This window comes from Daldinia vernicosa (genome assembly GCF_022497035.1).
Source record: "Daldinia vernicosa strain CBS 139.73 unplaced genomic scaffold F5Y00scaffold_77, whole genome shotgun sequence".
Lineage (NCBI taxonomy): Eukaryota > Fungi > Ascomycota > Sordariomycetes > Xylariales > Hypoxylaceae > Daldinia > Daldinia vernicosa.
Genome location: NW_025953993.1, coordinates 136 through 14,906, shown reverse-complemented (window position 1 = coordinate 14,906; position 14,771 = coordinate 136). Strand labels below are relative to the sequence as shown.

At 46.1% G+C, this 14,771-nt stretch overlaps 5 protein-coding genes and 1 non-coding gene across 6 annotated transcripts; 4 read left to right on the top strand and 2 right to left on the bottom strand.

The window, feature by feature from the left end:
• Positions 1 to 1,526: 1,526 nt before the first annotated feature.
• F5Y00DRAFT_266648 (uncharacterized protein) lies at positions 1,527 to 2,214 on the top strand (the record flags this gene model as incomplete). Its single annotated transcript, XM_048011969.1, has 2 exons — positions 1,527 to 1,580; positions 1,660 to 2,214. 2 exons carry the CDS (start codon positions 1,527 to 1,529, stop codon positions 2,212 to 2,214), a joined length of 609 nt encoding a protein of 202 aa, XP_047860254.1.
• Positions 2,215 to 3,221: 1,007 nt separating this feature from the next.
• On the bottom strand, positions 3,222 to 5,413 carry F5Y00DRAFT_201238 (diphthamide biosynthesis protein). The gene has a single exon (XM_048005349.1). The coding sequence runs from the start codon at positions 4,985 to 4,987 to the stop codon at positions 3,344 to 3,346; it is 1,644 nt and encodes a 547-aa protein (XP_047860253.1). The 5' UTR covers positions 4,988 to 5,413; the 3' UTR covers positions 3,222 to 3,343.
• F5Y00DRAFT_248913 (acetyl-CoA synthetase-like protein) lies at positions 5,212 to 8,218 on the bottom strand. Its single transcript, XM_048009516.1, has 4 exons — positions 7,687 to 8,218; positions 6,852 to 7,606; positions 5,502 to 6,799; positions 5,212 to 5,428 (listed from the first exon to the last, which is right to left on the bottom strand). Exons 1-3 carry the CDS (start codon positions 7,697 to 7,699, stop codon positions 5,669 to 5,671), a joined length of 1,899 nt encoding a protein of 632 aa, XP_047860252.1. The 5' UTR covers positions 7,700 to 8,218; the 3' UTR covers positions 5,212 to 5,428; positions 5,502 to 5,668.
• A 1,260-nt stretch (positions 8,219 to 9,478) lies between these two features.
• Positions 9,479 to 11,774, top strand: F5Y00DRAFT_248912 (phosphatidylinositol-glycan biosynthesis class S protein). Its single transcript, XM_048009515.1, has 2 exons — positions 9,479 to 9,912; positions 9,976 to 11,774. The coding sequence occupies exons 1-2, from the start codon at positions 9,625 to 9,627 to the stop codon at positions 11,326 to 11,328; spliced, it is 1,641 nt and encodes a 546-aa protein (XP_047860251.1). The 5' UTR covers positions 9,479 to 9,624; the 3' UTR covers positions 11,329 to 11,774.
• A 132-nt stretch (positions 11,775 to 11,906) lies between these two features.
• F5Y00DRAFT_248909 (uncharacterized protein) lies at positions 11,907 to 14,285 on the top strand. Its single transcript, XM_048009514.1, has 5 exons — positions 11,907 to 11,976; positions 12,069 to 12,541; positions 12,666 to 12,742; positions 12,895 to 13,407; positions 13,565 to 14,285. The coding sequence occupies exons 2-5, from the start codon at positions 12,242 to 12,244 to the stop codon at positions 13,956 to 13,958; spliced, it is 1,284 nt and encodes a 427-aa protein (XP_047860250.1). The 5' UTR covers positions 11,907 to 11,976; positions 12,069 to 12,241; the 3' UTR covers positions 13,959 to 14,285.
• Positions 14,286 to 14,465: 180 nt separating this feature from the next.
• On the top strand, positions 14,466 to 14,561 carry F5Y00DRAFT_t148. Its single transcript has one exon. It is a non-coding gene; the product is annotated as a tRNA-Thr (tRNA).
• Positions 14,562 to 14,771: the final 210 nt, after the last annotated feature.

Genomic DNA, 14,771 nt, shown 5'->3' with positions numbered 1-14,771 from the left:
TAGGCTGCCGTTTAGCAGCAGTTTAGAAAACAATCGAGCGGAGTCATTATCCCAGCACTTCAGACTAGCACGGATCACGGTGTTGCATCCTGTCGTTTGGAAATATTCTTAACCAACCATATCCAGGTAAAGCAGCTCGAATAGGAAATATGCCGAGCCCTATTCCGACCCCATACTACGAAGTACGAGTGAGGCTATATTTTGTAACACTATAGTGATATTCTAACCTCTTGCTGGACTTCTATCAGCAAAAAGTAATCAGTTTAGGGCATTTGGTGGTCTGCTCGTAACAGCAATGACTCGCGTATAAAGTCCGTGAGCCAAGTTTAAGCATTTATGATAACTAGAGCGCTGATATAATTCCTGATATATTTCTGGAATTTTCAATAACTCTCTATATAAGATTACTTTGTCTTCGAAAATTTAATTGAAATTGTTATCAAAGACGGGATAATATTCCGTATAGTATAACTATTAACTACCCAGATAGAGATCTTATAGTAAAGAATTAGGGGGAAGCTCACAGGGCACGGACCAGTTTGCGACAATCTTGGAAACTTGGAATATACCGCCAAGTATCTATTTCTCGACCAGCCACCTCAGATCAAAAGGTTCCCAACCCCGCTACTTTTCCGTCGGTCTAGGATTGAGGAGTCTAAGTAGGTAGGCATGATATTTATTTCTAGCTGATAATGCACTTTTATATGTATATTAGGCATTCACTCCTTAGGTAATCTACGATTACAGATTGTTTACATGTGTAAGACAGTCTTCTAAGCTGTGTGTGCACTACATAGGTACCTACCTGTGTACCTAGATCTCACCGGTTGATCTGTCCCGACGTCATAAGCGTTTATAATCTCGTATAAAAAACCCCGCTATTCGGTTTACTCCTCCACCCTACCTGGACATATAACAAGAAATAGCGACAACGAGGTTATATATAGTAGGCACTTAACATAACTTCAGTTAAACGTTAGTTAGGTAGGTACCTACATTAGTTACCATAGTAATACAGCGTTTACATTAATTGGATGGACTACCTACGGCTTGTTATAGCGCGTCATTAAATCATCCGACTCGATTTCATCGTCTCCTGTCTTATTAATAGCATCGCAGTACATTACGGAATAGAGATTAGTAGATCTCCAATACCACCTCAACCGCGCTTCGTACCTGGTATTCGAGTCTGCAGACCCTTAGGTACCCTTAAAAAAGCCGCATAAGATCCCGAGACGGTGAAATTCCCAGCCCACAACTCTACCAGCCGCCTTGCTTTGCAGCTCTTGGCGTGCAGGCCAATTCCATCCCTTAGGTAAACTCGAGCTTCAGCTTGCAGTTGTCTTGACTTATTTCTTTAACTTGTTTTTTTTCGCCTTTTTCCGTTCTTACCTCGCATACCTTCTCTCACCATCGTCTTTTCGCCTTCCCGTCGCATTCTTCTTAGTCGCAAGCCTCCTACTTGCGCGCGCGCCTAACTGTTTTCCCGTTATATTCAGATCGCACGCGCTTGAAGAACCGGCAAAATGTTGTTTGCCATCTTCTTCGCCTTTTGGCGATTCATGCAGATCATTACACTAGTAAGTACTTCACTTCTCTTTCCCTCGACCCTCGAGAGAAGAATGCTGGTATCGGCGCTAACGATAACTCCCTCGAAAGATCCCGACGATGGGCATGTTGGCATATTTCGTCAACGGCTACGTGCAGCTGAATCAGCTCACTCCCAACTACATCCTAGTACTCTTTATCGTGTCGGTACTAGCTTTGGCATGGTCTATCTACACGCTGTTCAGCTACCACCGCTCGTCCGCCAACGCGACCTTTGTCGCCGTCTTCGATCTTCTGTTTGTAGGCGCTTTTATCGGAGCGGTGTGGACGTTGCGCATGATTGCCACCGCCGACTGCACGCATATTACGCGCGGTGACCCTTACGACGTCAGCTTCGGTCCCTTCGGCAGTGCCTCCGTTACCAACTGGGACACTGATGTTGACAAGACGTGCGCTATGCTCAAGGCCTCCTTTGCGTTCGGCATCATGAATTGCGTCTTCTTCTTCATCACTAGCATTCTCGCCTGTCTGCACGGCGATCGCACAGGCAACGCTGACCGCACATCGTACTACCGCGAGACGCACACTCACCGCCACGGTCACCGTAGCAGTCGCAGTCCTCATAGCAGACACAGCACACACTCACACCGCCGCACCTATGTGTAAGGGGGTGGGGCTGGTTGTTATATACCTAGCGCGTATAGAGAAGTGTTTGTACGAATGAGAATGACGAGATTCGGGAATGCGGATCCGTAGAGAGGAATCGGTATTTTCTCGCCATGGCCAGATATTCGGAACGACTGATTTGATTTAATGTGGTTTTGTGGTTTGAATGAGTTGCTATAGGGAATATATCCAATCCGAGACGACATAACACTTGAGATGAGTATTCGATGGGAGCAGACGCGGTCGCATATACCTATTACGATTCTCAATGATGATGAGTTTGACGATAATGACTAATTTCGCTTCTACGACGCCAGAGTATGTACGCTAGGTATCCAAACGCTTCATGAGTCATGATGGCTGGTTGTTTATTAGGTTAATATACGTCGATACGCCGTTCATCCGTTATTGACATAATGAGAAATGAAGCAGAACAGAATGTCTTGTAATCGTCTAGATTGCCACAGGCGAGTGGTGAAACAGAGCACAAGTGAAATGTTAGTATTAGGATTTCTCGTAATATGATCCCTATTTGTTGATACGTTTTAGCAGATCATGCTATTTTTATATAAGCGCATATGAATTGACCTAGACATAGGTTGCAATTAGTTAAATTTCGTATCCAACGTTGCAAGACTAATAGGTCCCAACCCGACTCTGCAAGTTGCACACTTTATAGACTGAGAGGTATGCACATTACGGATGCTAGAAGTCATAGGTATATCATTCTCAGGGTGTGACATGCTCCTGTTGCCTAGGTGCCTAGGTAAATCCCACAATTTCTATGAGCTCTTGAGCGTTCGCCGCATTGAACATCCGTATCGTATGCTCGATAATAGCGTGCATGTATTAGGTACCCAATACAGCAGCCTACGATTGGCGTGATGTGATAATAGACGTCAATGGAGACGCGTAGTGTAGCCTTTTGGTTCCGAGGGATAGAATATCCGCCGGCCCCTGACTCTGAATTGACGGCCTTGGATGGGAGATAGTTGCCCGGACCTTCCTGCCGGTCCTTATACTATTATGAGAACTCGCTGTCCCAGGACGTTGCTTTATTCTCACAGAGGAACCGAAATATCATTTGTTATCGCTGTGGCCTCACTTACCATTAGCAAAGTAAGTCATTTCACGCCCGTAACTGGTCCTGGCCCACAGTATATCCCCTTGCGACTCCGCTCCGTCCCTCCTCAATGACGGTGCTCTCCTCCTCGTCATCGTTCTCAATATTGAAGTCCGTACCTAAACCCTGCCAGGTTCTCTGCGACCTTAAGAATTCTGCTCCTGGGCTCGCAACGCCGTTTACTAAGGCTACATCACCGACCGCTCGCTTGATGATTGCCGAGCTCGTAGTTCCCTGGTTAGAGCTTAGACCGGCGACCTCAATTTCAGGCCCGCTTCGTGGTGCGCTTCGGATAGCAACCCTCATAGGCCGGCCATGGCTAACAAGTTTACCAGTACGGAGATCGAACTCGGGAGGTTCTGACTCTTCGTCGTCGACGCCTCCTTCAACTTCTTCAGGGACTGACTTGGCCACATCTTCTTGTATGGGCAACTTCTCGTCGTTCCCGTCGGTAACCGGGGAAGATCTGACACCTTCGATGCCACCCCACCACTCGCCTGTCCAAACCCTGCTTTCGTCGCCCTGTAGCGCAAGACCAAGCTCGAAGGGTGTGATAACGGGCTTCCAAAGGCCTTCTTGCTCGACTAACCCGCTCTCCCAACAACCAACGACAACCCAGCCGTCTACCTCGGCGAAATTAGCCAGCTTTGCGGCGTTCAGCTTTCCGACGACAATGGTATAGCTCTTCTTGCCGGCGGCCGCAATTTGACTTTTGAGCGTAGAAATGGTAGACATATAGTTCTTTACGGAGAGCGTGTTGACTAGAATTCCAATGATGGATGCCGTGGCAAATCGGATGACTAAAGCGTAACGGCGGCGGAGTAAACCAGGAGTGGCGCTGGGGTCGGGAGGTGCAGATGTCGTAGTATAAGGTGATGAGGGTGTAGAATATATCCTTAAAGAGGCGAGGCGAGAGGATAGAGTTAAGAGGAGGGAGGTAGGAGGGGTTGAAATATGAAATAGATGGTACTCGTTCAAATTAATAGATGTATCCGGGGTTATAAGTTTGCGATTTGGTATTGCTCCGGTCGGATCTCGCAATATTTCTGTCGCGATGAGGCTGGAATACCCCCTTTCCTTTAAGAGATTACTTATAGGACCAATATGCTCTTGAAACATGACATCGGCCATTAGCACTACCTTATCGGCCTTCTCCGGGAACTCTTTCTCGAACGCCTCAGTTATGTCGTCGTAGTTTAGCGTCTGCTTCGTGAATATGTGTATTACGGGTAGCCTTGAAGTTGGACTTAGGCATGCGCGACCATAATGTACCACTCCATCAGCATTCGCATGTTCCGCTGCGATCTCATCGACGCAACAGGCACTATACGACGTATCCGCCAAGATATATAAACGCTGGCTCTGATCTTGTACCTCGGTTTGACCTTTTCCTAATTCTACGCTTAACGCGCTGACAACCCAAGGCGCATCCGGTAACATAGCATCAGGGAACTGAAGGGCGATTCGTTTCCAGCCATTCTGTTGAATATCGACGGCCGTCCGGGCGATCTCGTAAACTTCGTACAGTTCATGGTCAGGTCTATGAGGGCGCTTCGCTTGAGAGATCGCAGAAGACGGTGTCGGATCTTGGATAAATGTATGTTCTGCCGGTGTCGAAAGGATGGGAGGCGCACTTAGTTCAGATGACATGGCGAGAAGAAAAGGGGGGGAGGGGGGAACTTGTAGATTATCTGAGCAAGAGTTCAAGTATGAAATTTTTATTTTAGTTAACCGTTATGTATTTTCTTTTCTTTTGTCTTGGAGGGGTAGCAGGGTAGGAGGGGTCAACTTCTATTACTATGGTACCAGGCCAAAGTAAAACCACCCCCAAAAGTACCACCGAAAAGGGTTAGATGTGGCTATCATCCAGAATTGGTATCAGCTTTTTAGCATTTCTAGTACCGCATTGGCCACCTTTTAGTGCGCGACTTATGGCTGTGGTTTTACTTACCCTTGAGACCATAGTATACAGCGGGGACAGCGGGTAGTTTTACTGTACCTAAGGTACATATGCATGCATTAGCGTCGTATTAGTGGATGCATGGGATGCATGTGTGTACCTAGGTACCTATGTACATACGTACCAGTTAACTGTGACCGATCAGCATAAACCTATTACATAGGAGATCTATTAGGAGACATATTAGGAGACATATGAAGGTACCTCTTAGCAACAGGTATTCAAAAGAGATCGCCTCCCGTCATATCCTTGCTAGGCGCAGACCATCTTCATATGTATATGATATTATCTATCTTATGGGTCTCTCTCTATAGCATGCCTCGTGAAATCGTCTCTGCATTCCAACCAGACTACCCCTTCGAGTATCTAATTCAAAGCTTTACCTGGCCGGCATTCAACCGATTCCAGTCACTGTTGCTGAATTTTACGTACGTTCCATCTTTGAGCCAGAATATCTCGTCGTCGCCAACTAGGGTTGGGTTAACACCTTGCTCACGTAGTCCGTGTTTCTGCTGCTTATTCGTGCCCGTAACCGCCGCTGTAAGCCCCTTTCCTATTCTCAAGAAGATCGGCACGGCATACTTGGGTAGTTTGCCACGCGCGTGCTCCGCCAACGACCGTAGTAACGCGTCATCAAGCACTTCCTGAGTTAACGTGAGCGCGGCACATCCAGCCCTCCCGTCGTGATTCGGTAGTTGCACGCCGTACACGTTGGCCTCCTGTACCGCCGGGTGCGTACTCAATGCCTCGCTCACTTCCGTCGTCGCCACATTCTCGCTCTTCCACCGGAAAGTGTCGCCGATTCTGTCGTGGAAGAACATACGACCCTCGCTGTCTAAGCTCACAAGATCACCTGTCCTAAAATATCCGTCGCCCTTCTTAAACACATTCCGAAGAATCTTTTTCTCCGTCGCCTCGTGGTTATTATAATATCCTTGGAAATCTCTTTGTGTGTCGGCTGGCAGTGTCATCAGTAGTTCGCCGATTTCGCCGGGGTTCACATGTCGGCAGAGACCGGTCTTGGGATCGCGCCAAGGACTATCTGTGTCGATATCTTGCCGTACGATCGCAGATGTAAGTTTGGCAATCTGCCGGTAGAGGATCCCAAAACGCCCGATGGCTCCTGTCGCGAAATCGTTGCGGGAAAGGTTCCACGTCGCTAGATTGCCCTCCGTAGACCCGTAGAACTCGGCAATGCTTTCGATATTGAACCGCTCTCTGAACTTCTCCCAGATATCTGGACGTAGGCCGTTGCCGAACGCTATACGGACATTGTGCTTCTTATCCATGTTCTCGCCTGTGGTCGGATCGATCTGTGGCCGTGCTGCGAGCAAGTAACGACATGTTTCCCCCACGTATTGAATCATGGTTGCATCGTGTTGGCGCACTTCATTCCAAAACACCTTGGTCGAAAATTTCTTACCGATCGCAAAAGTACAGCCGCTTTCCAAGCACTGGCTCATACCCATAATGGTAGCCGAGCCGTGATAAAGGGGCATACACTAGAATGGATTAGATTATTACATTGTGGGAATATTAGCAGATCAATCATACCGTATAGAATACGTCGGATATTTTCGTCCCCAAGAAGCCACTGACGAAAGATCCTGCCAAGGTCATCTTTTTCCATGACACGATGGCGGCTTTCGGTAGGCCCGTGGTACCAGAAGTATAAATCAGAATAGCCATATCCCTAGACACTTCTCCAGAACGGAGAGAGTCGGACGGTCGTATTGGCTCGGTAGCAAGGACTTCAGCCTTTGCCTCCTCTGTTAAGAACTCGATTCGCAGATCACCTAGCTTCTCACGGACGCTGTCATCGACATTCGTCGCAACTTCTGGATCAACCAACATGAGGACAGAATTCGCCGTACTGACGCAGTGTACCAATGGTTGACCGGTTAAGTTGTAGTTGATGTACGCCGGCTTCGCGCCGATAGACCACAAGCCGAAGCAGATGAATATAAAGTGGTCCGAGTTTTGAAGATCGACGGCGACGATATCCTTAGATTTGATACCAAACTTATTCTTGAACCAGTTCCCGTACTTCAGCGCCATCTCGTATACCTCGGCGTAGGTCCATGACTTATCCTGGAAGCGGATAAACAGCCGGTTACTAGTCGACTTGTTTTTTGCGGCTTCTTCTAGAGTGTAAAATGTACTGCAGCGATCCTTTCGTTCCCGGTTGATGACGCGAAAGATGGCCGGCAGAGTGCCGCGTAGCATAGCTCTGTCATACCAAAGTCCCGTCTTAGCATTGAGATATGCAAGCCCCGCCGCTGCCACCGGCAGGGAAAGCGCTAAAGAAGCTAGAAGGAAGATTAGTACTGAGAAAAAAGCAGAATCGGAGAACTGTGTAAGCCAATTTTTGTGTTTAATAGGTACCTACATAACTCTGCCATTTTAGAGACTGCGTTTGTGTTTGGGACTTAGGTACTCGGCATATTCCAGCTTCGGCAAATTAGGAGGTAGCTTATTATGTTCAAGGTTGCTTCCTAGAGATATATATGTCTAGAATTTGGTAACTAGGCTAAAGAAGCAAAACGCATCGTACCTTACAAGAATTTTAGCCACTTAGCAATTAAAAATAAGAAAAATGAAGTATTGGCAAGACTGTGAATATTACATAGGATAGCAACGAAGAAAAAAAAACCACCCGCGACATATACATGAAACGGAAGAGAAAAAAGGTAACTTAGTACAGTTAGGGAAGCAAAGTAAATAAATAAAACGGCACGTAAGGCATGGCGAGGACTAGGAGGTATCAGCTTAACCTACCATTAGGTTAGGTAGTTTACCAATATCATCCATACCTCGGTGGGCCGAGGTGGTTCGTTTTGAGAAGCCTCCCGCAGACTAATGATCCCTGATTCGCATTATATCACCGCCTTTCGGATACCCGACATGGGGTGCGATCTCGGGAGTACAAGCGAGCTAATATTCGTGTCCAGCTTACGTATTTTCTATTCCTTCGAATATATACCTACCTACATATGCGCTCCAATCCGTTCGTTTTACACAGTCACTTATGCTCTGGAAGTGCGTAAGAAGTTGTGTCATGCACATTGGCTGATCCGTGAGCTGCAAGCTACCCCTCGTAACTCGCGAACCTCGGCTTGCAACGTGGACACGTTGGATGCTGGACAGGGCGTGCTTGGCCGAGGCTACAGAGCAAATTCCAAGAATCAAGGACTTGCATCTCATGAACTTTTTAGAATAGAACGGTCTAGATTAGGTACCTCCTATGCGTGTACGAACGAAGCATGATAATGCATCAGGCTTGGGATTGGAAGCGCTAAGCGACCTTCGATCAGGTTTAGATCAGTAACTTTAGATGGACGACCCATCCACTTTTAACACTACCACCAACCACATATAGAATTTACACGATTTACATTTTAAAGAAATATATTCAATATTAATATCATTACAAAGGCTTAATTGAAGCGAAACCAGAAATGTAATTTTTATATTTTAAATTATTAAAATACGTTAGGAATAAAGGTATTTTTTTAAATTAAAAGTGTATGTATGTGGCCTTGGGGGATATTATGTAATATCTTTGTATGTGGCCTTGGGAGGGGGGGAGGGGTATCACGTGATACCTTTTTGAGCTCTTTGGTATAGTGTATACTCGAATAACTTTCAAAATAATGCGTGCACTTAGCTAAGAGTTATATCATTAGAAGGCTCTAATTGAGGCGAAACCAGTGATATATTTTTTATATTATGCATCCTTCAATTGACTGGAGAGTAAATGTAAATATAGAAGAATTTATGGTTAGAAAGTGTGTGGCTTTATAGAAGAATTTGTGGTTAGAGAGTGTGTGGCTTATAAATTCTGTATGTGGTTGGTGGTGCGACTAAACCCAATACAAATTAGTATGTGTGTGTGTCGGTGGCTTAACTAGTGTGGAAAGTGGATGGGTCGTCCAACTATTAAATTTGGGTCGTCCATCTAAAGTTACTGGGTTTAGATGATTAGATCACAATCTAAGATAAGTCGAGACAAGGTTATTACGACTCGCTTACTAGCATATTGATTGATAATACCAGAATACTTGATTAGAACATAGTAATTGTTTTATCCATATATTTACATCTTTTAGGTTATTGAAGCTACGCTTAATCGCATAGAGAAGACCGCGCAGGTGGAACCTAGTAGTTGAATATTCAATGAGGAAAGCAGCACCTAGTTATTCGTACCTTAGGTACATTTGGAACTTGTCATTTTGCGACACGTTGGCACCTTTGATCCAGCACCAACGACGCAATTAAATCCCAAAGCCATGATTTCGAAAACATAAGCCCGTTGATATAAGTAGCCATGTCGTCGTCTGTTTCCGCAACCCGACACGATGGCATCTCATCCGAAACTAAACCGGCTGCGGCGATTGATAGCGGTAGTCCCAAGACAAACCACGGCGCAAACCCGCCGTTGACGCGAAAACAGCCGCCGCCGGAGAAGCCAGAAGATATTCATAGACGGTCCTACATCGTCGCATCTTTCTGGTTTATTGTACTATTCTTTGGGCTGCCAATATGGTGGAAGACGACAACGATATATCGAGCAGATTTACCCCTAGGCCAGATGATGGATTGGGCCGACGGCAGGGTTAGGATGACCTTCATAAATATCTAATAGACATGTTGCTAACTAACTTATCTCTACTATAAGGCCTGCAATCCAGTATTCCCGATTAAAATTGCAATCGATGCGCCGACCTTACAAAAAGATGAGACCGATAATCTCGTTCGCATTACACAGCAAGCCCTAGACTCTACCAACGACTTTAAAGGACACCATATACAGCTCGAAGTATCTTCACCAGCTAGTACACGTATAATCCACGATTCGGATACTGCTCTCACAGTACGACTAAGTCCTGGCGACGCCGCTACATCCTCCCTCCATTCTCAAGCGCCCATCCTCGAAATCACCTATCCTCCAAACTCGATACCAGCACCCGATGCTGCTTCTTCCGGCTTTGCGACATATTTGGCAACGCAGCTTCGATTAGCCTTCTCTGAAGAGCGGGAGGTTATGTCATATCTCTTAGCAAAGTCTTCCATACCCTTCGAACAACGGCCTTTGGAAGCTTCCCAAGGCTCAGCCGACTCTTTAGCGAAGCGAATGACGAGATCCCTAAAATACTCTCGGACGTACCATCTCACATTCTCGTTATTCACAAGCGGACCATCCCCGAGTAGTTGGGATATCGAGTCTGCCATAGACGAATACATGAAACCGATATTGGATTTGCTCGGTCCTATCCACAACTTTACCATCGACACCCAAGTTCAGCTATACGCCGCTCCCGGTGTGCAATCGCAAGTACTAAGCAAAGAAGATCTGTCTTCTTTCATCAATGCTGCCGAATGGCCGCTGTCGCCCTCTATAGGAGGTGCTCCAACGGTCAATTTCATCGTATTCATCGGTAATCAAACCATCGGCACCGCCTCCGAGGTCGGTACTTCTCAATCTTGGCTTATACCGCAATGGGGCTCTGTATATCTCTTACCACCCCCTTCCACAAATCATGTGTCTTCAGAAATATTGAAACAACCTATTCTAACATTCGCCTCACATCTCCTTTCGCTCCTCGGCACACCGCAGTCGGGATCCTTGCCCATGAGACTGTCCACGCTCACGCGCATCCGATCAGCAGACTTGCTCTTGCGTGCCTCCTCTTCTCTAGGGTCGCTGGCTCGTCTCTCATTGGCTCTGCCGAGCATATCTATCCCGTCTAATGTCGCCGACGGCGTGGCTAAGTCCATGTATCACCTACAACTCGCATGTTCTAACCTTGGTGGGACTGACGGCCTTGAACACGCCCGCATTGCTGACGTAGAGGCCGAACGTGCTTTTTTCGAGAAAAGCATGGTAGGACAGCTTTACTTCCCCGATGAGCACAAGATTGCTGTTTACCTACCACTTCTAGGCCCTATAGGGGTGCCTCTGGTTATTGGCCTATTGAACCAGATCAAGGCCTGGAAGAAGGCGAGGGCGGAGAAAGCGAAGAAAACATGAACGATTATCATGACGAGAAATAAGTAATACGGAATAAAACCAGGCATAGAAACGCTCCGGTACATTAAAGTATTATAAACGTATTGTCACTTTATCGGTGAATCTCGGTGTTTAGTAGCCCAGCATATGGAGTGAGCACCAAGCAGAAGCAGGCTCATGATCAGAAAGAAGCATACTCATGATGAGCAGATCGATGCTTAGTCCATCAATCTTCTCACGAGCATTGCTATCCCCAGGGATAATAGCATCTAGGCCAAACAGGTACCTAATGTCGGAAGGTATTGACCTAACTCGAGACACTACATAGCATATGGGTTACACAGCATATAGCCCATAATAATTAATAGCTCCGATAGGACGTTACGTGTACGGAGTTTACACTATATTCGATAGCGTCTAATCAGAGTAATACATAATATAATTTGCGGCGTTGACGCATATTCCCGATCTGACGATCTACCCTTACCCACTGTTCACAAAGCAGTGGATTGTAAATGCATGGTAGTTACACATTTAGATCGGATCTATTAGCCCGAGCTTACAATGTAGAACTGCATCATATAGAAGATAGGTAATGAGAGACGATGATAGGATGTTGCTAACCCAGTATACCTAGGTATGTACCTACGTACAATATGTATTGTAATTGTAAGGAACTTTACATGATCTAGTGGGGTCAAAGTTGGCTCTACATTAGGCCTTTAAAGGTACATTTGTACTAATCGTTGCACTATTGACAGGTACGCGTAACCTTCCATTTCCATATAGGTAGGTACCTATGTACTGAAATCTATTGGTACCTACGTTTAAAGCTATTAGACTTAACCTCATATCATTCCTAATAATACTTTAATAAGTGAGACTAAAAACAATATCCACCTACCTAGAAGAACCGAGCCACACGTATTCCGCAATGAATTTGCCAATACCTAACCTCTCCGAAGTGGTAACCGTTATTCCGTTGCCGCTCTCAGCGATTCTGTCATGGACATCTTGGAAACGGCTTATCGTCCCTGGCGTCCTCATATACGTAGGGTTATGCAGAGCGTTACGCTACCGCCGCGAGCATGCTCTACGTCGAAAGCTTGGATATACCGACCGCTCCTCGTTCTCACGCATGACGGCTGTTGAAGCCCAGCAGGTCGTCAAATTCATGGCTACGTGGGAGATGCCACTGATGCACTTTATAGCTTTAGAGTTTGGGCTCTTCAAGGTGGGTTAGGTGATTTCAGTTAGGAATCTATAACGGCAACTAAGACGAGATGAGACGTCTCGCTTTTGGTCCGTTCTTCCATTTTTGGTGATATTTTGCTGACGCTAGCACGGTGGTTTTCTAGACGTATGGTATCGAAAGCATAAGTCGTTTACTTCTTGGCACGAGAAACTTGACAGATCCAGTTATGAGCCTCAAGAGGTAAGAATTATTTGATATTCCTATATGAGAGTGGACTCGACACGACGATTGGGTATATGCCTGTCAGACTTGAGTACACTGTACAACTCTATAGCAGAAAGGGGCATAGACTATCCATCTAGAATGGCAAGCTGCTGAACAGTAACCTGCAGGTTCGAGGATACGGCAGCTTTAATCGGCGAGTTCATGCTAAACCCGCCAACATCGGAGCGAGCTATGAAAGGCTTAGCCCGGATGAATTTCCTTCATAGCAAGTACGTCAAGGAGGGAACCATCTCCAACAAAGATCTGCTGTACACGCTATCTGTGTTCATATTAGAACCGCCACGCTTCGCACGCCTGTACGAGTGGCGCCCTATGAACGATATGGAATATTGTGCGTACGGCGTCTTTTGGAAGTCGGTGGGCGACGCCATGGGTATCGAGTATAAGGGTCTCTTGGCACATGCTGAGTCGGGATGGCGTGACGGCATCGATTTTGCCGATGACGTCGCGGCTTGGGCTCAGGCCTACGAGGTCCAAGCTATGAAGCCTAGTCCCGTGTCCGCCAAACCCGCCCGGGCATTAATACCCATGATAACATATTGGGTGCCGTGGTTCGCGAAGCCTTTCGTAGCCGACATCGTGATTAGTCTTCTCGGCGGGAGGGTGCGTGAAGCATTTATGTAAGTTGACACCCCCATCCCCCTCTCTATTTCTTATGGTGTTATCCTATAATATAGGTGGTGGCGTTTAAGCCACACGCTTATCAGATCTTCTTTTCCCCCCTTTTCGGTATTTTGCAGCTACATAGTATGGTTAACCGATTTATTCTCTTGGCAGGTTACCCGAGCCCGATATAGCGGCCGCCGCAACCGTATACTCTCTTCTCACACTCCGACGTTTCGTCTTGCGGTACCTAACGTTGCCGCGCTTCTTTGAGTTTAAACGGTTGGGCGACCCAGATCCAAATACAGGTCGCATTGCGCAACCTATACCATACGGGAACTACCCATTCTACGTCAAACCGACGCTGTGGAACCGTTGGGGACCTGTGGCCTGGGCTGTCTGGCTCTACGGTGGCAAAGTACCGGGAGACGACCCCGAAGAATATATGCCCCAGGGATATTTGTTTTCAGACATAGGCCCCAAGAACCGTATGGGTCTAGGGATCCAAGAGGTAGAGGCTGACACCGAAAGAATCAAGGCTAGCGGATGGACAGGATGCCCTTTTTAAATAATGTGAATGGCCGTGTTCACTAAGATATAGGTCTTAAAAACCGGCCCTGACAAAACTTGAGCTTTAGAAGGTTCTATGTAAGTGGCGTCGGCACATATAGATAGATATCATGGATTAACCAATTAATTTGCTAGCTAGCATGGCTGTACATAGTGAAGTAATCTTGAGAACTTATTTTTACCCTAATCTAAAGCAAAAGAGGTAGATCCGGGCCCTAGAGAAAATTCGAAGGTCAGCCCCACGTAGTAAGCTTCTTGGACCAGAATATAGGATATCGTTGCGTCTTAGACTATATTAAATATTTTATATTTTTTTATAGCAAAAAGTGCCTCCGAAGTTTGAGTGAATGCGTACTACTATGTAGTACCTAAACGTATCACCAGAAATTCAGGCTTGGGCTGGACCATCAGCTCCACGCGTACTGTGGGGCAATCACTCAATCCGAAGTGGACTGTTCTATAGAGAGTCTTTTTAGCAGCTAAATTATCACAGCCAATTATTACAGCCCGCTTGGCACAGCGGTAATGCGCCTCACTAGTATTGTTCAATACTATTCAGGAAGCTATGAGGAGATGACTGGTTCGACTCCAGTAGTGGGCATATCTTTTTTGCTTGTTTTGCACTTTTTGCTTTAGCTATAATCTCGAAGCTCATGCCAACTCTTCTCTTTTGCACCGGCTCTTGCTTTTCACAACATCATCATGAATACAATTAGTGTTTCGGGATTTTTAAATAAAACTTTTAAAGCCGAAATATTTGTATTAAATTAATTAACCTTACGTAATTTAAGAATAGTTTAACCATTTATAA